The sequence below is a fragment of the Caenorhabditis remanei genome, chromosome IV (genome assembly GCF_010183535.1).
Source record: "Caenorhabditis remanei strain PX506 chromosome IV, whole genome shotgun sequence".
NCBI classification, from domain to species: domain Eukaryota; kingdom Metazoa; phylum Nematoda; class Chromadorea; order Rhabditida; family Rhabditidae; genus Caenorhabditis; species Caenorhabditis remanei.
Window position 1 is genome coordinate 5,140,954 of NC_071331.1, and position 26,551 is coordinate 5,167,504.

Consider the following 26,551-nt stretch of genomic DNA (forward strand, 5'->3'; position numbering starts at 1 on the left):
GAGATTGGAAGGTGAGGAAAAGGGGGAAAAAAGGGGGAGAAAAAAGGGGGGAAGCTTTGCTACCAGCTTCTGGTGGAGAATGGTAGGAAAGAATGAAACAATCTCGCACTCGCCCCCAAGGGGCGTGGCCAGACTGTCTCATGATAGATTGAGAGGGGGAGAGAAAGACAGAAGAAAAGAGAGTGTTAGCCAGGAGCTAAGAGAGTTCTCTCTTCTTCAACAGTTGAATGTGTTGGGGGGAAAAGGGGGGAAATAGTGTAGACTCTTTGAGAGTCATGAGACAAAGGTCATTCAGAGAGAGGGGGAGAGAGGGTCCCTTATGTGTTAGGACCGTCTCTCTTTACCCCACTGAATGACGTGAATGATTAGAGGAGGAAAGGTACTCAGATGTTCTGAGTACATTTATTCTGGATCCTGAAGCCTTCACGTAGAGTTAAGCACTGTTCAATCCGGCAATGTTTTCTCCAGCATAATTGAGAAGGTTTCCTTTTCCATTTGGCGAGAGCATGTATGGCAACTGGTCAACTTCCTATAAACAAGACATTTAGAACTTGAAAGTGTGAAGCGCGGAACTCACGTTTTTAAGTTAGACGAAAGTGAAATCTTGTGTTTCCAATTCAATGTTGGTGGCGGACGCAATCAGATTTGCATTGGTGTTGTGAGGTTGTCCATTTATTGGAAGCTGGTTCTGGTGCAAATATGTCTCTAGTCTCCGCTCGGAAGATTTCAAGGTCGGTCATCTGACTTTCTCTCATCTTTGCATAAACTGAAAAAGTTTCGTCTTAAAATCTTTAGCACCACAGGTTGTCTAGAAATTCAAAGATTCTAATAGACTGACCTTCTTTGGCATAGTTGATACCATTGTTGAGCCAGTCCACAAAGGTTTTGAGTGGAAAACCTTTTTCAGTTACGTTGCCGATGATCGTCCATTTCTTTGGATGCTCATTTTTATCATCGCGGTTGAAGTTGGAGGTTGTCGGTTGGGGCAACTGGTGCATGAGTGGATGCACGAAATTGGGCTTCCATTTAACCAGCAACGCTGGGCTGAATTTCTTCTCGTCGAATCCAGTAACGTTGGCCAAACCAGTTATCACGCACATGCTGGTTTTCATCAGATGTTTGTGCAACTTTTGATGACGCATGATTGGATGCACGAAATCGGGCTTCCATTTAGCCAGAATGAAGGGCAGGACAGCAAATACCAGAAAAAGGAATAAAAGTGAATGATTTAGTAAAAATAAAAGAGTCGATTGTCGACTGCCATGTCCGGGAGGCAAGTCTTGGAATGACAAGAAACGGTGAGAAAGATGTCTTTTAACACTAAACCACGCTTATTATGCTCCAGGGAAAAAGTGGGCGTGGCTGTGCAGTTGTCGTTCTCATGGGTATTAGGAAAACCAATTAGTCTTGCAATTAGTACCAATATTAATGGGTCGGAGTGGGGTTGAGTGGAGGATGATGGCTACAGTATTCCCACGGAGCAGATTGAGAAAGAATAGACAGCTGTGACGGTTGTAAATCATGAAGAAAAAACTGTTGATCTCACAATTAGAGAGTAACACAGTGACATCAGAAAATAAAGTAAGGTGGAAGGATTCCCATTAACAAAACGGTGAAATGCCAAGCACAGTTAATCAGTACTAGTTTCAGAAAAAGTTTAACATAGACCCTCATGATGAAACAGAAAATTGGAGAACAACTAATCCGTTTTTCAGAATTTAGAGTACATCATAATACTGTACTTTTGTAAAAAAAAATACTTGGGAACATTGTGAATGAGAGCAAGAGAAGGTTGGGAAATATATAATAATTTTTAACCTGTTTCACCTGGGTCATAACTTCCTTAACTATTAAAACTCGATGTTCCTTCGTCGCATAACATAGTTATATTTGTTTCTCTGTCAGATTTTGTTTATCATAAGAGGAACTGCGATTCAAATAAACGTGCATCATGGAAAACACTTGAATTCTAATTGACCATTTTCAGAATTTCACAGAAACTAAACAATTAATTAGAAAAATTACTTTCAGTTTCATGTTCACGATGAAACGGAGAGTTGGAGATAACTTTCGAGAAAAACACTTTTAGGCTGAAAAGTTTAGCACAATGAGTGCAATCTGCATAGGATCACGTTTCTTTAAAATCATATTAAATAATGAAGTGAACAGACAATTAAATACCTTCAAAACATGTTAAAAAATATTATTTCGATTGGCTGAAAGACACCTTCATTGATAAGAAAATTGTCCTGGTGAAACTGTGAGGCTTCATTTCCATATTTTTGCCAATTTTTCCCCCTTTTTTTCTGTTTTTGTTCCTTTTCCCCTTGTTGTTTTGTTATTTTCCTCTTTTTCTGCACATTTTTTAGTTTAGTTTCATAAAAATGCTAAAATATACGAGCTCATGTGACCCGATTTAGCAATTTTCAGGACAACTGGCGTGCCGTGGACGCGGTTTCAGGTGGATAGGATTAACAGTACATCGGGAGGAAAAAGAAGCTTCGAAACCTGGAAAAAATCAGTTTTTTAATGCAATTTTGTCGGAAAATCGGAAAATGAGAAAATTTTAGCCAAAAAAGCGTTTTAATTAAAATTATTTTTCAAAATTTGAATAATATTATAAAAAATGACCACGCCAGCAGCCTGAATTAAAAAATCTTCTTATCTATCAATCGAATCTCTCAAGATCGATTTTTCATGAAAATTATTTATTTCATAATTCAAAAATCTTCTGATGAAAAAATGGCTGATTTGAAGAAAGAGCGAAAACGAAAACGCCTCGAGACGGTTCTCCCGGTGAGTCCGAAGCCGAAGACGGTGCGCCTCTCAATGCCTACGAGGACTATGGCGCCGATTGTTGAAGAGGAAGGAACCAAAAAAGAAGCAAATGTAACCATGAGGTAAGGGCGCTCTACCGAACTTTCTTTGGCACTTATGCAAACGCGCTCTATCGCTAAATAGGCAACACGTGATATGAGCTCGGCACAGTTCTCACAACTGCTCATCCCCAAAACGCCCTTGAAAAATGTCTCTTTTTCTCTAAGTCTCTCAATTTCGCACACATTTTTCTTCGACTTCGGTAGAGCGCGCTTGTAAGAAGCGTGTCTTGCTAATAGAGCGCAGTTCCCTTTGCGCTCTACCGAACTTTTCTTGGTGCAGACGTTCTTCGCGCTCTACCGGTAGTTAGCGATAGAGCGCAGTTACGTTATCATCCAAAAAATATCTTCTTATTCTCACAGACGTCCTCTGCGTGGTTGTTCGCTCTCGATTGTCGAGGAAAGTGAGGAGGTTTCCGAGGATTCGAAAAATTCGGAGATGCCAGAAATCAAGAAAATGGAACCAGAAAAACCAAAAAATGTGGCGAAAATTGAGGTGGCGAAGAAGAAAAGCGATTCAAAATGATTGTGATCCCTAAAAATGAAATGAAAATAAACTGAAATGAAACAACTAAAATGAACGTTTTGAAACTGCATATTTATTCTAATAATCTGTTTCATCTGGGTTATTATTCTGCACTCAAAATCTCAGAATGATTCCTGTCCTTTAGACCATTTTTCCAAGTATTTCTGCAAAATGCATTCTTCCTTAATTCCCCTGTTATGGAATGACGGAAGTTGGAAGTCGGAAGTAGGAAGTCGGAATTCCGCTCAACTCTGAAAGCTGATCTTTCAAAAATTATATTTTAGAATGGGTGAGGCAAGTTAAAACCACATAGCCGATTCTAGTGTAAATCAGAAGGTAAAATATATTAATATTCTGAAACGGGGGGAAACAAATTAATAAGGGAATACTTTATGTAAATTAGGTGTAGTGGTTCCGGATATTGAAAAAAAAACCACTGTACGGTTATTGTGCGAGTGCTGGCGCGCCACGGACGCGTTTCGATTTGTCATGATAAGGCGTCTACTGTTACAAAAAATTCTTACGGTTTCGAAAGTTACTTAGAAAAAACGTGTACTAAAGCAGTTGATGGTGATAGAAATCGCAACATTGAAATACTTCATGCGAAAGTGAATGAAGAATTGATAAAGTTGAGTAGGAGAGTAAGACTCTCAGAGCGATTGGGATTTCCAAAAGTATGTACAGTAGCGAGCATAAGTGAGTATACCTCCATACTTTCATATGTAACTCAGCTGAAACAAGTCCGTTTTGCACATACTTTTTTTTCAAAGATAGCTGAAACATCCAGTAAAATTGACATACGTTTTTTGTTTGTAGTGATCGGCTGATTTTTTTGATTATCGATTTTTCTTGATCTTGATTTAAAAATCCGAAAAAAAACTTTTTATTTTTGAACTGGACCCTATGATTTTTTAAGTTGAAAATGTTGAGTAACGTTCATAAAAACAAAATATGATGTTAGAATGCTTCTGTAAATCTTGATCATCGTGCTACAGCTCCAGAAGCTCAAAATGATATGTATAGCTAAATCGTTATAACTCATTGCAAAATGGTCCGAATAAGCCGAAAAATGCGGGAAAAGATGCGTATTATGTTTATCATCAATCTTATGTTCAAAAATAATAATTTCGAGAAAATTTTTTTTTCGAATTTTTTTCACTCGAAAAATTTTGGTTTCCAATTTTTGCCCAATTTTTCATGTTTTTTGATTATAAAACAGTAACAATTTGCGAGTTTGAGTTGAATTTCACATGAAACATCAAATTTAGATTTTCATTAATTTAATTACAGCTGTTTCATAATCAAAAAACACGAAAAATTGGGCAAAAATTGGAAACCAAAATTTTTCGAGTGAAAAAAAATCGAAAAAAAATTTTTCTCGAAATTATTATTTTAAAATATAAGATTGTTGATAAACATAATACGCATCTTTTCCCGCATTTTTCGGCTTATTCGGACCATTTTGCAATGAGTTATAACGATTTAGCTATACATATCATTTTGAGCTTCTGGAGCTGTAGCACGATGATCAAGATTTACAGAAGCATTCTAACATCATATTTTGTTTTTATGAACGTTACTCAACATTTTCAACTTAAAAAATCATAGGGTCCAGTTCAAAAATAAAAAGTTTTTTTTCGGATTTTTAAATCAAGATCAAGAAAAATCGATAATCAAAAAAATCAGCCGATCACTACAAACAAAAAACGTATGTCAATTTTACTGGATGTTTCAGCTATCTTTATGCAAGACGGACTTGTTTCAGCTGAGATACATATGAAAGTATGGAGGTATACTCACTTATGCTCGCTACTGTAGATATATGAACAATTTGAAATTGTAAATTTTCGGAATTTGTTTCATCTTTACCATTTCTTTTTTTCTTTGAACTAGGAATAATAATAATAATAATGGTATCAAATTTTCAGAAAAACTATGGAAATTTATTAAAAAGCGGGCAAACGAGGAACTAAGAGAACGGATATTGTGACATAATTAAATCACGACTATTATCATTTCTAGTTGAAAAAATAAATAATCTGGATGAAACAGGTTCCGAAAAATTTCAGTTTCTAAATTTTCATAATCTGCGATAAAACATATGACTTCAGTCTTTCTTCATCACGTTGAGGCCCAGGCTACCTATCCGAACACGCTCTAACGAGAAACTACGTGGAAGTTAAAATAATAATATAGTGTTCTAAAAACAACTTGATTTCTCAATAATAAGCGATCTATCAACCCGTCTATTATTAAATTTACAACGAAATGTGTCAATCAGGTAGGGATCTGACTGATTACTTCTTAAAAATTCGGCTCTATTCCAGTTCAGATGTCCTTTAAAAACTCAAACGTCCCAAAAACACTTAAACGTCCCTTGAAACACTTAAACGTCCTTTTAAACTATTTTTTTTAACGTCCTTTCAAAAGTTTAGAGGTCCCAAAAAACGTTTAAACGTCCCATGAAATGTTTAGACGTCCCTTGAAATCCCAAAACATAGTTCTGAAGATTTAGACGTCCCAAAAAACATTTAGACGTCCCAAGAAACATTTGAACGTCCCAAAAAATATTTAGACGTCCCTTGAACACTTTCAGTGACTTTTAGTATTGAAAAGACGTCTAAACTTTTTTTGGGACGTCTAATTATTTAAGAGACAATGTCAGTATTTCTCGAACTGCCCATAGAACACATCGGCCAAACGCTATTAGCCCATTCGGTTTTTTGATATTATGGGTCCATATGATGACCTTATGAAAAAACCGTACAGCTTTTTAGGCTCCGCCCCCTTTGACATATAGAAAAAAATCGGAGGAGTGAAAAAATTAATTTTTTCCCTTCAACTTATATCTGAAAAATAAGTTCAGAAATGAGTTTTAAGCGTGTTTTTGAACATTTTTTGTGTTGACAACTTTTGAAAAATCTTCTGGCATCAGTAAAAAAAAAGTGATTTTTTGAAAAAAATTTCAGTTTTTTGCATACCCCCAACAATTTTATAATTAGTTCCAAAAAGTTTTTTATGCCAGTTTGATTGTCTTCAGACCGTCCAACTTTGTGCCAATTTTTATCCCGAAATTCGAGGACCTTTTTTTTCTATAAGCCAAAATGTGTGTTTTTTCCCGAAATTTTCACGTACCCCCCTCCATGGTGAAAAAAGTGAAAGTCTCAAAATTTCAAGAAACTTTGTATATAAGTTCACCTAACAGTAATTGAAAGGTTCACCAAATATGAAAAAATTTTATGCATTTCTTCTGAAGTTATGAGACCTCAAACACTCAATATCACTATTTTCAGATGGAGCTGTAAAAATCAGATATTTTTCAAACTTTCATCAATTTATTACTTTTAATATCTCGGCTACTTCCCGCAACAGTTACGCAGCATTCACAGCTTTTGCAACAGTTACGCGACACAATCGCTACAGTTCCACCGCAATAACGACAAATCAGAGCATATGCAACAGTTATGCAGCATTCACGGTATTGCGACTGATGGTTCCCTTGTTTTTGGGGTGCGCACCAGTTGTGCAACAATCTCACAACAGTCGCGCAGCAACTGTATATTCGCTCCAATGCAAATTGAACTGTGGCTGCATTTTTCATTTTTTCCAACGTATATTTCTTGTCTATTTTACAAATTTTATCATTTTTAAAATACTTTTTTACTTTATTTTTCAAAATATTATTTTTCAGAAGAAGGATATGTGTCAGGATGGCAAAAATGAGTCACATGAATGCAAATTGGAAGTAAAACGAAAGGTTGGCAATTTAGAAGGAAGCCTTTTATCTTTACTTTTGTTCTTAATTTTCAGACTACCGGAATTGGTGCAACAATGTAGCTGATCAACAAAAATTAACATATTCGATAAAAAATTTGGACTTTTCGAAGCTACAGACCATAGGAACTTGGAGACTTTCAACGATGGCTGGCCACCATGGATTTTGAATGATGTTTCTAACTATAAGTTTTTTTGTTTTGCTTTTAATTTTTTTAAAAGTTTTACTTTCAAAATAAATATTATTTGTTATTTTTGTTATTCTGTTTACAAATTAATTATACTGATGAGAAACGAGAAGCAATGAGCGCATGCAGCACGCCGGCAGCACTGATGCAGCAACTATGCAGCATTCATGCAACACTTGCGCGCCTCTGACGCAGCAGGCGAGCGGTCCACGAATGACTGCTGCGTTAGTGCTGCGCAACTGTAACGAAAAGTAGCCGAGATTATTTGATTTTGCATTTTTCATAGGTTTTCATCAATTTTCTGAGAAAGAAAATTATCAGTCACGTTTTTCTCTGCTCGGTGATTTTTCAACTTTTTCATATTTCTGTATTCTATCAATGCGGAGATGCCTGGAGTGCCAGAGTCTAAATACACTTTTAGAAAAGTTTAGAACTGAAATGTAGTAGTGACAGAGATAAAAATATAGTTTGAAAACATCAGAAAACTACGTTGCAAAAAAAGGAAATATGATGACATTGCAACACTTTTTCACATTAATCACCGACTGAAAACTGGGGAATCGTTTGTCTATATCATTGCTACGTAATTTTAAATAGTAATACCATTTTGAAATAATGTGGAATCTTGAGTTTGAACCATTTCACTGCCCATAAAAAGGTCCCGTAGAAAGGATACAGAAATATGAAAAAGTTGAAAAATCACCGAGCAGAGAAAAACGGGACTGATAATTTTCTTTCTCAGAAAATTGATGAAAACCTATGAAAAATGCAAAATCAAATAATATTGCAACAAATAAATTGATGAAAGTTTGAAAAATATCTGATTTTTACAGCTCCATCTGAAAATAGTGATATTGAGTGTTTGAGGTCTCATAACTTCAGAAGAAATGCATAATATGTTTTCATATTTGGTGAACCTTTCAATTACTGTTAGGTGAACTTATATACAAAGTTTCTTGAAATTTTGAGACTTTCACTTTTTTCACCATGGAGGGGGGTACGTGAAAATTTCGGGAAAAAACACACATTTTGGCTTATAGAAAAAAAAGGTCCTCGAATTTCGGGATAAAAATTGGCACAAAGTTGGACGGTCTGAAGACAATCAAACTGGCATAAAAAACTTTTTGGAACTAATTATAAAATTGTTGGGGGTATGCAAAAAACTGAAATTTTTTTCAAAAAATCACTTTTTTTTTACTGATGCCAGAAGATTTTTCAAAAGTTGTCAACACAAAAAATGTTCAAAAACACGCTTAAAACTCATTTCTGAACTTATTTTTCAGATATAAGTTGAAGGGAAAAAATTAATTTTTTCACTCCTCCGATTTTTTTCTATATGTCAAAGGGGGCGGAGCCTAAAAAGCTGTACGGTTTTTTCATAAGGTCATCATATGGACCCATAATATCAAAAAACCGAATGGGCTAATAGCGTTTGGCCGATGTGTTCTATGGGCAGTTGGCCTAAGGTTCATCACTAGAGAAAGTGTCTCTTAAAACCAAATTTTCCGACTTCAAGGGACGTCTCAAAATTTTAAGGGACGTCTAAACGTATTTTTGGACGTCAAAAAAAAAAGAGAATTTTTCAGTTAACGTGCGCGAATTAGCGTTTTATAATACCTAATTATGGTTATAACTTCTCTCAAAAACTGTAAAATAAGTAGTGGACATGTGTATCAATCAGATGGTTTTCTCATACATTATTCATTTTTGAAAAACTAAGGATCTTGGTATTATTCATACTTGCAAACCTTGCCGAAACGGGCCGAAACGGGCCGACGCGTAACTCGCATCAAACTCAATGTTATGAGCTGAAAAGTATACCAAAATGTAGATCTCAACGAGTTCTATGTCACAGACCTACTACGGGCCGGATGTCTATTTGTTAATATGCCGCGGGCCGAAAAAAAGTGTCAAAAATCGCGAAAATAGCCAAAAAAGCCATTCTAGCCCGGCCCGCGGCACATTAACAAATAGCCATCCGGCCCGTAGTAGGACACTGACGTAGCACTCGTCAAGATCTACATTTTGGTATACTTTTCAGCTCATAATATTCATTTTGACGCGAATTACGAGCCGGCCCGTGTTGGCCCGATTTGCAAGTATGGTATTATTAAAAACCTGTTTCTGATTGATTCTAATTGGTGCCGGACTAGTGGATATCTGGTACTTGAGGCAACTAAGTTGGTCCGTATGAGTGACAAGTGTAAGATGATACAAAGGGAGGTGGCAGTAGACTAAAAATTTGAACGTAAGTTCAATGTGAGAGTTGTTTTTTACAAATACGCTCTGATGACAAATCCACGTTAATTGATATAGGACCACAATAAATAGATTTCAGTGCTTCACCGTATATTTTTGTGATAAACTTGAGTAAGACAAGTAATTTGCTGTAAATGCAACTAACCAGCCGGGGGGTATTCGAATATTTAGTGTAACTCACAAATGTTTAAAAAACGTCAAAAAATAGGGAGCGTATTCAAAAAAAGGAGCTCTACCGAAAGTGATTGTTAATATGTCTCCAAGTTGTTCACTGAAAACGTCTATATTCCGAAACAGAATATTTTCAAAATGTTTCTTTCCAGGACCACAAAAGTCAAGCACCGGCAATAAAAAAGTAACAAGTTTCGGAAAGAAGTTAAACATTATCAGCATAATGAAACAGAAAATTGGGAAAATAATGTGTTTTTCACAATTTAGAGCACTATAAGTTCTTAAAAATGAGGTATGAAATGAAGTATGAAAATAGAAGAGGAGAGGTGAAAGAATACAAGTGAATAGTGGATGTATATTGAAAATGATTCGTTAACGTATTTTATAAAAAATTCCAAAATGAAAAATCTTTTAGTTTGTTGACGGTCATTAGTGGGCTAGGAAGAACTGGCGCTGGTAGAAATCTGCTCACGCTGAAATTGTAGACCCTCTTCTCAATGATCTGATGTGATATTTCAAGTCACTCAGTTTACGGTTCTCAAAATGGAAAAGTAAGTTTATTCTAAGACTATTTCTGGTGTTTCTTCAGTATGAAATCTCAACAATCTTTTTTTTCAATGCCGTGCGCAATACACTTTTCATTTTAGCCCAGTAAGATATCAAAACCGATTCATAACGCAATTACTCACATTAATCGACTGTACCGCAATGAACTCTGTATATTCCAATCAGGCGACATGAACAAGTTGCTCATTTTCGAAAATATTCAGTACTGGGATATATTTGTAGCATGATTGCATGCTCTCGACTTAATCCTCCGATAGCGGAGAACCTTCATGAACAGCAGGCACGGCGTCGCCAAAACGACGAGGGACTAGAAAAATCGTGCGATAGATACTCAGCCGAGGTACGCAGCGAAAAGTACAGTAACCCGAAAAAATATTTTTTCGAGTATCGAAAAGCTTGTCGATCTCCGAATTTCGAATGAAATTTGATGAAAAGCTCCACTAGAAATGTTAATAACACTAATTTTGATTTTTTGATCAAAAAAATATTTGTGAAAAATTTACAAAAACCAGGGAAATGAGCATTATGAGATTTGTGCATTCAACAACTGATACCTCCAGAATACAGACATTTTTGTGTATTTTTTCTGCTGGAACGTGTTTAAAATGCTCAAAAATGTATATAAACAAGCCTTTTCAGAATTTGAGCCGATTTTTTCAAAGAATCGATTTTCGTGTTACCGACGCGCAACAGTTTTGTTGAATTTTTCAGATATTTTTCATAAAAGCTCAAAAGCTAAGCCGTAAACACTTATAATTTTTGTTTCAAAACGTAGAGCACTCTTTTTTCTATCTTCCGGTCAAATTTTATTAAGTCTGACAAAAGAGGCACCGAGAAATCAATTTTCAAAATATTTCTACTTTATCGCATAGCTTTCTCTGCAGAATTTTTGCCTAAAAACCGAATTTCTCAAAATTAGAGTCGCGAAACGCAATAAATAAACATAAAACAGTTTTATTAGGTTTACAATATCTCATTCAGCCATTTTTCATGTCACGAACGTAATTTTTTGAGTAAAAACTGTCGGTTACAGCATTAAAAAGTTGCACTTCTTGGTCGAGCTCTAGCGCAAAATCGAAGTCGGTAACCCCCATATATTTTTATAAATTCAAAATTAGCGTGATTTTATCTTTCATTTAACACCAAAAAATGAAATCTGGACTAACAACTTTTTGAGAAATTCGTCATTCAAAACACTCAATTTTGTTGCGATTTCGAAATTTTGCTGAGAAATTTGAGCCGGATTCGCGAAAACGAAACGCTAAAAATATAGTTTTTTGCAAAATATCGATTCATTGTGACATAATCAATCTATATCTTCATTTCTAGCTTTTGAGAATGTTTACAATTCATTATTTAATACTCTAACTTTTTGCACTGTTTAGTAGAAATCACTGGGAAATAGCTATGATTGTTACGGCCAGATCTCGAAAACGAGATCGGCAGCCTTTACAATTTTTTACATTTTTGGATTCAGTATGCTTCAAGCTACAAATTTATATAATTTTTATTAATTTTGACTAATAATTTTTCGAGATATCGATGATCAAATCTGAACGCATTTTCCTTTTGGCTCTGAAAATCAGCTATTTTCTCGAAGCAACAGCGCAAGAACGAAATCGGTAACCCTTGTAAATTTTGACATATTTGGATTTCTCGTGTTTTAATCGACATATTTATGCTTGAAAATCTCACTTTGACTAATAACTTTTTGAGAAATCGCGAGAGAAAAAAGTGCGAAATTTCCTGTGATTAGCAGTGGTGGCCGAACTTTTGCAATTTTCGCGGCCACCGTCGTTGTGGCGACGCCGTGCAGGAACCAGCAAAAAGAATAAAAGTGAATGATTCAGTAAAAATCAAAAAGCCGTTTGTCGACTAGAGTGTCGCCTCGCAAGACGCGAGTAGCGAGAGTTCATACGAGTCCCGCGGGAATTCGGTCCCGGTTCGTCCCGGTTCGTCTCGCACTCTGTCTCGGTTCGGTTCGGTTCGTCTCGGTTCGGTTCGTCTCGCACTCTGTCTCGGTTCGGTTCGGTTCGTCTCGGTTCGGTTTGTCTCGCATTCGGTTTGTCTCGATTCGCAAAAAGTTCGGAAAGTTCATTTCCCGCAAATTACTCGCAAAGTTCACAAGACAAAGCGAACTATTCGCATTTCACGCGTTGATCATTTCCACCGTTGATTTCTGAAAATAATAATTTGGTAATTAAAATCGTGAACTTTTTCTAATCTCATTTCCATTTATTTTTCTGAAATTTTATTTTATTATTTTGAAAGAGTTCACGACTTTAATTACCAATTTATTATTTTCAGAAAATCAACGGTAGAAATGATCAACGCGTGACATGCGAAAAGTTCGTTTTGTCTTCCGAACTTTGCGAGTAATTTGCGGGAAATGAACTTTCCGAACTTTTTGCGAATCGAGACAAACCGAATGCGAGACAAACCGAACCGAGACGAACCGAACCGAGCCGAGACAGGGTGCGAGACGAACCGGGACGAACCGAGTCGAGCCGAAACCGGGAAATCGGGAATTTTGCGAGTTTCGTCTCGCGAGGCGACACTCTATTGTCGACTGCCATGTCCGGGAGACAAATCTTGAAATGAATGAGAAACGGTGAGAAAGATGTCTTTTAACACTTAACCACGCCCATCATGCTTCAGGGAAAAACTGGGCTTGGCTTGTGCAGTTGTCGTTCTCATGGGTATTAGGAAAATCTGTTAGTTTTGCAATTAGTACCAATATTAAAGAGTGGGGTTAAGTGGAGGATGATGGCTACAGTATTCCCACGGAGCAAATTGAGAAATAATAGACAGCTGTGACGGTTGTAAATCATCAACATTTTTGTTAATCTCATCAGAAAATAAAGTGAGGGGAAGGATTCCCATTAACAAAACGGTCAAATGTCTGGCACAGATTGGTAATCACTACTAGTTTCAGAAAATAGTTTACCGTTTATCAGCATGATGAAACAGAAAATTGGAGAACTAATGGGTTTTTCACAACTTAGAGCACATATACTTTTGAAAAAACGAGAGAATTTTCAAAGATATGCTGAGCAATTAGGAGTATTCGGAATAAGAACAAGTGAAGGTTGAGAAATGGGACTATTTTTGAAAACCTGTTTCTCCTGGGTCACAGTTTCCTTAACTAATAAAATTCGACGTTACTTCATTATTTTCTATATTTGTTGTTCTGTCAGCTTTTGTCTATTAGAAGGAAAAAAATCAATTCGTGATATAAATAAAAGTGCAAATTCAAAAGTGCTTGAATCTTGTTTACGAAACTGATCATTTTCAGAGTTTTATTGTCAAAGATTACACGAGAAAGATTGGATTTCAAGTGAATTAATTATAAAAATTACTTTGAGATTCATGTTCACGATGAAACGGGCAGTTGGAGATACATAATTCGAAGAAAAACCCTTTTAGCACAAAGAATGTGAAGTAGCCATTCACGAAACAGATAATTTACAGAGTTTTATCCTTCACAATTACACCACTAGCTATAAAAATTATTCTGACTTTATGTCACGATGAAACGGAGAGTGGATGAATAGACAATCATTGCTCACTGAAACAGAAGACGAAAAATTCGCACATTGCAAACACGCATAATATTGATCGAACAACATTCGGTGCTGTTTAGGTGGAACTACTGAAACCGCTTTTTTTTGTTCTTTTTGACACACAACAGTACGAGGCGTAAGGTCCGCAATGAACAGATTTGAATTTTTCCGAGTCGCGTTGCGTGCGAGTCGCGGTTTATATTAAAGATACGACAAATAAACGGAAAAATCAAATTTGGCACCGTGCCAACCGTTGTGCAACGGAACGCGTTTCCGCTACCTTCCGCCTTGCACTGCTGTGTTGACATAAATAATTTAATTATTATGTTTCACAGAAGACATTTGAATAGTTTATTAGAGATCTACTTAATGGGACACCGTACAAAACACAATCCCCTGGACCGATATTGTGATAGAAGGACGTGAGAGCACTGTTTTCTGGGTGAATGCTGGTTCTGGGTCCTGGAGCCTTCACGTAGAGTTGAGCACTGTTCAATCCGGCAATGTTTTCTCCAGCATAATTGAGAAGGTTTCCTTTTCCATTTAGCGAGAGCATGTATGGCAACTGGTCAACTTCCTATAAACAAGACATCTTGAATTTGAAAGTGAGAAGCGTGGAACTCACGTTTTAGGCTCCACGAAAGTGAAATCTTGTGTTTCCCATTCAATGTTGGTGGCGAACTCAATCAGATTTGCATTGGTGTTGTGAGGTTGTCCATTTATTGGAAGCTGGTTCTGGTGCAAGTATGTCTCTAGCTCCGCTCGGAAGATTTCAAGGTCGGTCATTTGACTTTCTTTCATCTTTGCATAAACTGAAAAAGTTTTGTCTTAAAATCTTTAGCACCACGGGTTGTCTAGAAATTCAAAGATTCTAATAGACTGACCTTCTTTGGCATAGTTGATACCATTGTTGAGCCAATACACAAAGGTTGTGAGTGGAAAACCTTTTTCAGTTACGTTGCCGGTGATCGTCCATTTCTTTGGATCCCCATTTTTATCATTACGATTGAAGTTGGAGGTTGTCGGTTGAGGTAACTGGTGCATGATTGGATGCACGAAATCGGGGTTCCATTCAGCCAAAATGAAGGGCAGGAAAGCAAATACCAGAAAAATGAATAAAAGTTGTAGTGATTCAATAAAAATCAAATGGACGATTGTCGACTGCCATGTCCGGGAGGCAAGTCTTGGAATGAATGAAAAACGAGAAGAAAAATGTCTTCTAATACTAAACCACGCCCATCATGCTCCAGGGAAAAAGAAGGAGTGGCTTGTGCAGTCTGTGTTGTCATTCTCATGGGTATTAGGAAAACCCATTAGTCTTGCAATTAGTACCAATATTAAAGGGTCGGAGTGGGGTTGAGTGGAGGATGATGGTGACAGTATTCCCACGGAGCAGATTGAGAAATAATAATCAGATGTTCAAAGTTGTAAATCATCACCATTCTTGTTGATCTAACAATTACAAGAGAGTGAGTCAGGGACATCAACAAATAAAGTTAGGTGGAAGGATTCCCATTAACAAAACGGTCAGATGCCAAGCACAGAGAGGTAATCAATACTAGTTTCAGAAAAAAGTTTACCATTTATCAGCAGCAAATACCATTTATCAGCAGCAAATGAAACTGAAAATTGGAGAACTAATGGGTTTTTTCACAACTTAGAGCACATGCACTTTTGAAAAAAACGATAGAATTTTCAAAGATATGTTGAACAATTATGAGTATTAGGGAATAAGAACAAGTGAAGGTTGAGAAATAGGACAAATTTTTTAAACCTGTTTCACCTGGGTCTTAACTTTTTTAACTAATAGAGTTCCACGTTACTTCTTGGATTTGTTACACTGTCAGATTTTGCCTATCATAAGAGGAAAGTGGTTTAAATGAAAGTGCATAATCGCAAACGCTTGAATCTCGTTCACGAACCAAATCATTTTCAGAGTTTTATTGTCAAAGATTACACAAGAAAGGATGGATTTCAAGTTAAACCAAATATTCCGTCTAAGAAAATTATCAGCTCTAGTCACTGAATTATAAGCAGCTGGGCAAATACATAAAACATGCTCTCGATTGTGCCGTATTTGAAAAATTACACTAAATTTTAGAGCTCATCTGTTCTCATCGTCTTTATCCTATTATTCCTTGAGAAAATATGATTGCTGAGCATTTTTAATCTAGTGCAACAATGTTTTTCAATTAAAAGGTGCGAACGGAACACGGTTCTTTTGATTCAAGAAAGACATGCACCAGTTGTAACAGATTTTGACAGGATCTCAGTAAGGGAATGTCGCGCCTTTGGCGCTGTCGTGATAAATGAGAACAACATTGAATAGTTCTTTGTTTCAAATTGAAGATATTAAAAACCCTGATTGAAAGACGACAAAAATAAGTTAATGAAACATGAATATTTGTTCGAAAAAAGGTGACAGTTTTTAATAAAAACAACAAATAATTAATAATATTGACCGATATTAGATGTAATATATGTATAATTAAAACTGGAAATGGTTTCATGTGAAAATTCAGAAAAATTATTTTCTGATTCCCAAAATCTAGATAGTAGCGCTTCAATTTCTATAAATAATTCATTATCATGTTGAATCGAAGACTAATTTTCCTATTTTTTTTCAACTCCGAACACTTTGTTTTTTATCAGGAAATAGAAAACAGAAACATTCTAATGTGACATAGGGGTCGGAGTCGTTTTCAGTACAAATGCGCTCTATCGCGATATACAATTGTGAAGTACATTTACATGAATACCTAGGTATGAGAGCGCATTTTCCTAACCAAAACTTGGTGAAAAAATACGTCTTCTGTCAATTGCAAAGCAAAGGGAACTGCGAACGCTTCGGAGGGCTTTAAAGCAGTTGAGAACTACCAAAACTGCCAAAGTCTTGAAAATTCAGAGATTAAAACTGCAAGAATAAAACAAAAAGAAAAAAGAAGAAAGAATTCCCAGGAGTCAATGAAATTTTCAAAAAATTCAAATGATAAAAAAGTTTTGAAATCGCGTTTTTTTGTGATTCTGTTTCATTTGGGTCTCAATCTTTCTCAGGCATTTTGGGTAATGACAATTCGATGTCAAGAATCCGAAAACTAGTTTTTCATGGGGAAGAAGCAAATGCGCTCTATTGAACTAGAATAGATCCCATTGTGTTTTTGGTCCCTCTTGATAGTTTTTAGAACTTATGTAGTCAGGGATGAGAGAACGTTGAGTAAATCACACCATCGCATGACCTTATAACCCGCTCTAAAATTGCATAAAGAATCTTAAAAATGGTCATTTTCTGTTTCATTCGGAGGATATTGTTTTCCAAGTTTCGAGAATTGGGTTGGATCGATGATTGACTCGCTAGTTTTCATATTATTTATTTACCAGTTCAAGGCCACATCAAAAAAAAAATAAAACTCCAACTACATTGTAAAACCCAAATAGTGTTACTACCCCCTAGTGACTCACAAATCCCTAAAAACATTATAATTGAGGAAGGCGCTCTGAAAACGGATATGAAAACTAAGGGGGAAATCTCACTCGCTAGTTTTTATATTACTTTTAAACATGCAACTATTAAAGTAGTCAAATGAAACTCTGACCCATTATGAGTACGTTGAAAAACTGAAATGGATTTATTTCGTTAACAATTTTTGTTTAGTTAATCTGTTTCAGAAACATAGTTTTAATTGACAACCAACGCAGTGTTTAATATATCATCATACTCACGGAAAAATTATAAAAATGAGAACGTTAGTTATCAAAAGCATTTTTGAAACAAGTGCTTTTTTGAAGAAACACATTATATACGCGGTAGTTCTGAAACGGTGCCGCACTAAATTGTTCTTTTCTTATCTATCTTTTTCTCGAAACTCATGTCCGTGCAGTTAGATTCTAGTTAATACTTTCAAATAGGAGCCTAGCCCGAATAAGGAATTGGTTTTTTTTGGTGGCAATATATATGTATTGAAACTGTAAATTGGTGCATAACTACAACACGAATCAGAACTGATGAGACAATTTGTTGAAAAATATTTACGATTGAAAATTGGATTTCGGGGGAAATTAAATGAGCCCACTGAAACCGAAAAAACCAAAAAATTTCAAAGAGGAAACGAAAACTGAGCCCTCACTCATTCGACTGAATCAGTCACGACTGGTCCTCTTCCTTCCAGATCTCATTCTCGACTCCGATCTTGAGGATTATCCTCTTTATCACTCTCGACTCGAAATTTCTGAAAATAACAACTTACATCCAATTTCATTTTTTGTGGTTAGCATATGTGTTTGGTCGCATAATGCCTTTAAATGAAATAATGGCTTTCTAGTAGTAAAACTAATATCAAAAGATTAGGATGAAACAGTAAAGTTTTAGCTTAATAACTATCGAAAGAAGTTTAGTTAACTTTTTTAAAACAGATAATTAGAAAGGGCACATTTCGAAAAAAGGAATTATCATGATGAGAAAGCTGCTGCTAGAGATTCTGTGAAGATGTAGAATTAAATAGTCACTGAACTAATGTTGTAGAATTTAGTTTCTCTAAAGTAGATATTATGAATTCAAATTTTTCTGTTCAAAGAAAGCTCGCCCAGCCCCTCGCGGCGGCCACACCCTACGTCTTCATAATACTAGGTTTTTTTCCACGAATCAATTGATTTTATGAATTACGGTAAGAAAAATAAACTTTTTGAAATAGTAAAGTTGTTCATACTTGAAATTGCCCCGCCATAAGTTTGTATGACAGGTGTAACATCACAAAAACGAAATGTCGAAAAACTATCCGTTAGTTGCAACTGAATTCGTCAAAGTCACCAGATTCAAAATATGTGTTACAGATAATCTTATACACTCTTACAACGTTTAAGGAACGTTTAAGTGCTTTTTAGGACGTTCAAATGTTTGAAAAGGCCGTTGTTAAAAAAAATTTTCTCAGACTGCCTTCAATCAACTGTCACTTAGTTTGTCATGTTCTTGAAACAGTGAAAAACATTCGTTTCCATCATATTAAACCCGCACTGTAACTCTGCTTCTTTGTGTCTAGATTACAGATCAAGTTTCAAACTGATTCGATTACTGAGCCCTTCTTAGTAAAGAAGAATAGAAATCCAACTTCCATCTGATTAGACTATTATTTTTTCAAAGGTGCGCTTTTTGATCAATTGAGATTTTACATGAAACCAGAAGAGTTATGGGAGTTGTGTGACTTGTTTCGAAAGAAATTGCTATTTTCTCCAGTTACTATTAATCAACGTGTTCATAAAATTTCTGTTTCAAGGCTAGTTACAGTAACAGAGATAGTAATTTTTATAGTTCGCACGTTAGTTGAATGAGTATCGGATAAAAAAATTGTTGAAAAAATTGGTGGAAATTGATAGTCAGTACTCAATCAAAATCTTTTTCTCTCATGTTTGGCTTCAATGATTTTACGCAAAATGTCTATATAGAATGAAGTGAATGAGAAGATGCTAGGCCATGCTTGCAGTTTCCGATAATAGTAAAAAACACAGAAAAATAACTCAAAGCAAGTGTCTATTTCAAAAATAAGTAATAATAATGTGAAAGAAAATCAACATATTACATATCAGTTTGACGGAACAGTATAGTCTTATTACTAGTATTTGAAACATTATTCCCAAATATCAAGCTCCATAAGTGTATTGACAAGCTGAGAATTATTTACGAAGAGATGAATTGGTTGTTGAAAAGAAAGCGGAGGAATGGCAGGGAAATCATTACAGTTGTATCACATGTTTCATCCGAATAATATATTTATTGAATTTCGAAAGCTTGCAGTTTTTTATTGATTGTCATAAACTATTAAAATGACAAAAAATGTCAGAAAATTCCCTTTTATCCGAAATTCGATTTCAGAAATTATTTCACGGTCCAACGCCATGAAGAAATCTATCCTGGCTAATTTTCAACCTGGAAAAAAGTAATAACAGTGAAACTGAAACAATATCCGACAGTTGCTAACTTTGCACTGGTGAAGACCAGTCAAAGACACCAACGAACGTTTTGATAAACAAATGTACCACTCTAATTAGCAATTGAATTTTTTTAACTGAGCCTATTCATTAGATAGTTTTTTCATCATAATCTGAACACTTTTCGATTGCAAAGATTTTCTCCAGTTTGCAATAGCAATCAAGTTATATTCGTTTGACAAATGACATTATTGAGAAACGGGAGCAAAATTGTTTATCATGCTTAGAAAACTGCTGCTAAGGATTTTGTGAAGATGTAGATTTAAAAAGTGAACATCTTCAGAAAAATGCCAGTTTCAATGAATGAAGAAAGATCGACAGCATTGTTGTTATCAATAAGAGCAGAAATTAGAGCTGCTGACGAAAAATAAATTATATCATCGGATATTTGGTTTTTGATTCAATAAAAACTGTATAGTTGGAAAAAAAGTAAACCGGGTCGTTCCGTTTGATTTATTACAAGTGATCTATGCTGATTTGTTTCTGCTAAAGTTGAAACAAAGAATTCCACAATCTCTGAAGACTTTTCGGTTTCAAAGAGTTTTCATCAGAACACAGTGACATACATTTGATTGACGTAATCAATTCCTAGCGCGAAACCAGCATCAACAAGAAGCGTTACCATTCACAGTGCAATAAGTGTGTAATCTGTAGAACAATCCTGGCACAGGGTCGCCGGAAATACCTTTGATTGGAATTGGGTTTTCGCGGAATTTTGTAAAACACTGCGGTTGCGTTGCGTGTTCACTTGATCCGCATTTGTGAGCACCTACTCATTGTATTTAAGAGAAAGTTTTACAAATTTTGAACCACGAGCGCTCGAAAATTTGCTTTGCCAGTGTGAAAAAAGTCTATCGTACCCCGACGCGTTTTTTATCCGATTACGTCAATAAAGGTTTTGGTCAATGTATTGCAATTTAACAACAGAAAACTTTGTTCCAACTCATGCATCAAACAAATCATACTTGCAACGGGCCGATTTGAGAATTTTTTAAAATTGAATATTTTTGATGAAAATTTCAACAAATTTCGAAAAATTTTGTGAAAAAATTATGCTCATTTTTTGACTCCGGGCTGGGCCGGGCCGATATTTTGCAAGTGTGATAAAAATCATTTGCTGTTTTTTGAAATCCACATAAAAGACATTTTATTTAAATCAACAGTACTTTCGAACATTTATCGTCGATCAATACTAATGCGGTCTAATGCTAAAAAGTATTTTAGTCGATTTTCAATACCAAAAAGTTTGGAAAATAAACTTCAAATTTCTAGACGCTTTGTCTGTAGATGTTCCCTTTTCGCCAACGTAACGATTCAAGAGGAACCAAGAATAATAGAACGATTGGACGAAGTAAAATAAATAAACAAAATTTTTAGAATCTGTTAGGATCGGAACATTTTTGAACAGTATTGAATGATCGAGGAGAACATGAGTCAGTTGAACCGCGATTCGCAATTTTGCAAATTCGCTCCTTTGACCTGGATCATGGAAACAGGCAAAAGATTCCTACGAAATAAGAAAGAAGAATAACAGGGATGAAAATTAACTATCTGTTTAATGGTAGCAATTTCCGTGAGTAGAAATATGAAAACTTTGAAAATGCAAATTTTCTGATACTGTTTCATCCGCATCTTTTCAGATTGTCACAAATTTTGAGAGATACTTTATCGCCAGAAAATACAACTATATATAGTCATTTGAAAAAACGGATTCTCCCAAGAAGTGTAAATACGCTCTAAGGAACTAATCTTATGTCTTATGATCAATGAGAGTAAGAACTCAAGTAATTTATTGTGAGCCCGAAACGTGTTTTTAGATATTGAAATTCTATGAAAAACGATATTTTCAAAAACATGAGTTTTTTTTGCAATTTGGGTAACATTGAAAAATTTGGAGATTAGAATCCCCAGATTCAATGTGTTGGTTTCACAAGGATAACAACTATGCTCATTGCTGAATTCGTAAATTCCCAAATATTGTGAGCTGGTTAGATGGTCACTTCATACCAATTGTTTCAGGTACTATGACAAGTCAATGAAGCTGGCTATAAACAACGTGCAACGTCAAGCAATTTTTCGAGGACTCGATGGTTCATGAAATAGTTATGAAACTGAAGTCATTCTGGTAAGTTTATTGGAGCGCATTTGATTTTTTAATCCAAATGAGGTCAGTGATCTATAAGATATCAATATTCATCAGAGAGTTAACATACGTTGGAAACAGTCTGAAATTGCGACTCTTATCAAGAAAAACATTAAAGTAATTTCTATGACTTATTTTGGACTCAGTACCAGATTTTTTTCATATCCGAGAATATTTTCAATTGCGAAAAGTTCTTCATTCCCAAATTTCGTTGCATACATCATAAAATTTATCATTTGAAATTACTCTCTCGTCCAATAACTCTATTAACTGACACTTAGTTTGTCATGTTTTTGAAACAGTGTTCCAGCATATCAAACCCCCACCGTGACTTACGCGCTTGATTGTTTAAAAGTGCAGTTCAAATATATAAAATACAAACTAACAAAGATTTTTTTCCAATTCATTACGTATTACTGTGTTTATCAACTTTCTGTTGTAAATGTAGTTTCGGAAAGTGTGATATTTTAAAAGTGAACGCCTTTTCAACAGATATCGGTTAAAAGTCGATGGAAATTAAGAGTAAATCTCTATCTTTTTTTCATACTTTGTTTAGGGATTTCAGGCAAAATGTGTAGAAAGTAAGAAAAAATAATTGAGTGAAGTAAGTAATGCTTGCAGGTATTTGTGGAAACAAGAAATCAGACGTCGGAACATTTTCAAAATACAGGTCAAAGTTCTATCAGTTATCCGAAACAGACTAGTGTAATAACTGTTCATTGCATCAAGTTTATCAATTTGGATAGGAACAATTTGGCTATGAAGGTGTTGAGAAGCTGGAATTTAAAAAATGGATACTTGGGTGTTGAAAAGAAATGTAAAAAATGATGAGCATATGTAGTAGAAAAGCGTTAAAAGTTGTATCATTTGTTTCATCTAAATAATATTGCTTCCTGAATTTCGAAATCTTGTCATTTTAGTTTGTTGGATATAAAAAGACACTTGTGTTTTCCTTATGACAAACATCTCTCATCATTTTGAAACTGAAATAATATTCGTTTGCTCTGGCGAAAACCATCGATTACACTATTGAATGTTTTTAACCAAGTGCACCACTCTGACAAACCACTGAAATTCGGAAACTGAGCACATTCATTACTCAGAGAATTTTTGGCGTAGGATCGGCGCGTGCGCCGTCGAGATGGCGTAAGCGCTGGCGAAAACGGCGTAAGCGCCGCTGAAAATGGCATTAATGCCACCTGTTATGGCGTTTTCGCCGAATGATAAACGAACGGCGCAGGATTAGGAAGCAAAAAGTTTGAGATCGGCGAAAGCGCCGCAATCGCGCCGGGCAGAGAGGAGGCGGCCAGGGAAGGGCGCACCTGCGGCCTGGAAACGGCGTTTACGCCGTTCATTGGCCGGACCTTGGAATGCTTACTTGCGCAGATCCATGTTGACTCATTATTTGTTCAGTATTTCTTTTAATTTTCATATTTTCTCTCTACTTTCTAATTATTTACTGATTCGAGATGTATAAACGACAAAAAAGAAGTCAAACACTAGGTAAGTGATATTTACAGTATGAAAATTGAGAAGCTGTAGTCGGAAATTTCAGAAAAGGACGACATTGAGAACAGTTCAGGAAAACAAGAAGACGGCAGGCCCATCCCCTGGCAGTGGAAACTTTCATTTCAGAAAGGTAATCATCTCCCAAATTTTTCTATAATTTAGACTTTTTTCAGCGAGGAACTTCGAAACGCGCCATGTCGGGACCTGCTCATAAGAAGACGTCATCAACTTCGATGGAATTGAGCGACACTCTAGATGAGGAAGACGATCACTTCGATGAGAGGAACGAATAAGGAAATGAGGAGGGCCCGAAATCAATCCTAATTTGTTACTCCGATTTGTTACACATAATTTTTGTTGTTAAATTGGTTTTTTAATAAATATTATTATTCAAAAATCGATAACCTGATCAGGAACCGAGGGGGAAGGAAGGGACAGCGGCCTAGAATCGGCGTTAACGCCACCTCAAAATCCGGCGTTAGCGCCGCTTGATTCGGCGCTTTCGCCGGGTAAATCGGCCGGAGCGCCGGCGACCACCGGCCTCACTTCGGCGCGCGCGCCGATTTTGGCAGCGCTCGCGCCGATTTGGTCGGCGATATCGCCGAAAATTCTCTGAGTAGATATCATTCGCATCGTTATCCTTAGCTTAACTGTGTTTGATTGCAAAACTTAACTCCGGGGGCGTTGAATTTTTTTAACTGAGCCTATTCATTAGATAGTTTTTTCATCATAATCTGAACACTTTTCGATTGCAAAGATTTTCTCCAGTTTGCAATAGCAATCAAGTTATATTCGTTTGACAAATGACATTATTGAGAAACGGGAGCAAAATTGTTTATCATGCTTAGAAAACTGCTGCTAAGGATTTTGTGAAGATGTAGATTTAAAAAGTGAACATCTTCAGAAAAATGCCAGTTTCAATGAATGAAGAAAGATCGACAGCATTGTTGTTATCAATAAGAGCAGAAATTAGAGCTGCTGACGAAAAATAAATTATATCATCGGATATTTGGTTTTTGATTCAATAAAAACTGTATAGTTGGAAAAAAAGTAAACCGGGTCGTTCCGTTTGATTTATTACAAGTGATCTATGCTGATTTGTTTCTGCTAAAGTTGAAACAAAGAATTCCACAATCTCTGAAGACTTTTCGGTTTCAAAGAGTTTTCATCAGAACACAGTGACATACATTTGATTGACGTAATCAATTCCTAGCGCGAAACCAGCATCAACAAGAAGCGTTACCATTCACAGTGCAATAAGTGTGTAATCTGTAGAACAATCCTGGCACAGGGTCGCCGGAAATACCTTTGATTGGAATTGGGTTTTCGCGGAATTTTGTAAAACACTGCGGTTGCGTTGCGTGTTCACTTGATCCGCATTTGTGAGCACCTACTCATTGTATTTAAGAGAAAGTTTTACAAATTTTGAACCACGAGCGCTCGAAAATTTGCTTTGCCAGTGTGAAAAAAGTCTATCGTACCCCGACGCGTTTTTTATCCGATTACGTCAATAAAGGTTTTGGTCAATGTATTGCAATTTAACAACAGAAAACTTTGTTCCAACTCATGCATCAAACAAATCATACTTGCAACGGGCCGATTTGAGAATTTTTTAAAATTGAATATTTTTGATGAAAATTTCAACAAATTTCGAAAAATTTTGTGAAAAAATTATGCTCATTTTTTGACTCCGGGCTGGGCCGGGCCGATATTTTGCAAGTGTGATAAAAATCATTTGCTGTTTTTTGAAATCCACATAAAAGACATTTTATTTAAATCAACAGTACTTTCGAACATTTATCGTCGATCAATACTAATGCGGTCTAATGCTAAAAAGTATTTTAGTCGATTTTCAATACCAAAAAGTTTGGAAAATAAATAACTCTATTAACTGACGTCCAATAACTCTATTAACTGACACTTAGTTTGTCATGTTTTTGAAACAGTGTTCCAGCATATCAAACCCCCACCGTGACTTACGCGCTTGATTGTTTAAAAGTGCAGTTCAAATATATAAAATACAAACTAACAAAGATTTTTTTCCAATTCATTACGTATTACTGTGTTTATCAACTTTCTGTTGTAAATGTAGTTTCGGAAAGTGTGATATTTTAAAAGTGAACGCCTTTTCAACAGATATCGGTTAAAAGTCGATGGAAATTAAGAGTAAATCTCTATCTTTTTTTCATACTTTGTTTAGGGATTTCAGGCAAAATGTGTAGAAAGTAAGAAAAAATAATTGAGTGAAGTAAGTAATGCTTGCAGGTATTTGTGGAAACAAGAAATCAGACGTCGGAACATTTTCAAAATACAGGTCAAAGTTCTATCAGTTATCCGAAACAGACTAGTGTAATAACTGTTCATTGCATCAAGTTTATCAATTTGGATAGGAACAATTTGGCTATGAAGGTGTTGAGAAGCTGGAATTTAAAAAATGGATACTTGGGTGTTGAAAAGAAATGTAAAAAATGATGAGCATATGTAGTAGAAAAGCGTTAAAAGTTGTATCATTTGTTTCATCTAAATAATATTGCTTCCTGAATTTCGAAATCTTGTCATTTTAGTTTGTTGGATATAAAAAGACACTTGTGTTTTCCTTATGACAAACATCTCTCATCATTTTGAAACTGAAATAATATTCGTTTGCTCTGGCGAAAACCATCGATTACACTATTGAATGTTTTTAACCAAGTGCACCACTCTGACAAACCACTGAAATTCGGAAACTGAGCACATTCATTACTCAGAGAATTTTTGGCGTAGGATCGGCGCGTGCGCCGTCGAGATGGCGTAAGCGCTGGCGAAAACGGCGTAAGCGCCGCTGAAAATGGCATTAATGCCACCTGTTATGGCGTTTTCGCCGAATGATAAACGAACGGCGCAGGATTAGGAAGCAAAAAGTTTGAGATCGGCGAAAGCGCCGCAATCGCGCCGGGCAGAGAGGAGGCGGCCAGGGAAGGGCGCACCTGCGGCCTGGAAACGGCGTTTACGCCGTT

At 35.9% G+C, this 26,551-nt stretch overlaps 4 protein-coding genes across 4 annotated transcripts; 2 read left to right on the forward strand and 2 right to left on the reverse strand.

The window, feature by feature from the left end:
* Positions 1-433: 433 nt before the first annotated feature.
* Positions 434-1,142, reverse strand: GCK72_012462 (uncharacterized protein; the record flags this gene model as incomplete). The annotated part of the gene is made up of 3 exons (XM_053729133.1): positions 434-529; positions 636-766; positions 839-1,142. The coding sequence occupies 3 exons, from the start codon at positions 1,140-1,142 to the stop codon at positions 434-436; spliced, it is 531 nt and encodes a 176-aa protein (XP_053583905.1).
* A 1,600-nt stretch (positions 1,143-2,742) lies between these two features.
* Positions 2,743-3,402, forward strand: GCK72_012463 (uncharacterized protein; the record flags this gene model as incomplete). Its single annotated transcript, XM_053729134.1, has 2 exons — positions 2,743-2,900; positions 3,240-3,402. The coding sequence occupies 2 exons, from the start codon at positions 2,743-2,745 to the stop codon at positions 3,400-3,402; spliced, it is 321 nt and encodes a 106-aa protein (XP_053583906.1).
* Positions 3,403-14,246: 10,844 nt separating this feature from the next.
* Positions 14,247-14,968, reverse strand: GCK72_012464 (uncharacterized protein; the record flags this gene model as incomplete). Its single annotated transcript, XM_053729135.1, has 3 exons — positions 14,247-14,501; positions 14,564-14,736; positions 14,809-14,968. 3 exons carry the CDS (start codon positions 14,966-14,968, stop codon positions 14,247-14,249), a joined length of 588 nt encoding a protein of 195 aa, XP_053583907.1.
* Positions 14,969-21,895: 6,927 nt separating this feature from the next.
* GCK72_012465 (uncharacterized protein) lies at positions 21,896-23,848 on the forward strand (the record flags this gene model as incomplete). Its single annotated transcript, XM_053729136.1, has 3 exons — positions 21,896-21,922; positions 23,602-23,685; positions 23,729-23,848. The coding sequence occupies 3 exons, from the start codon at positions 21,896-21,898 to the stop codon at positions 23,846-23,848; spliced, it is 231 nt and encodes a 76-aa protein (XP_053583908.1).
* Between the last annotated feature and the right edge of the window lie 2,703 nt (positions 23,849-26,551).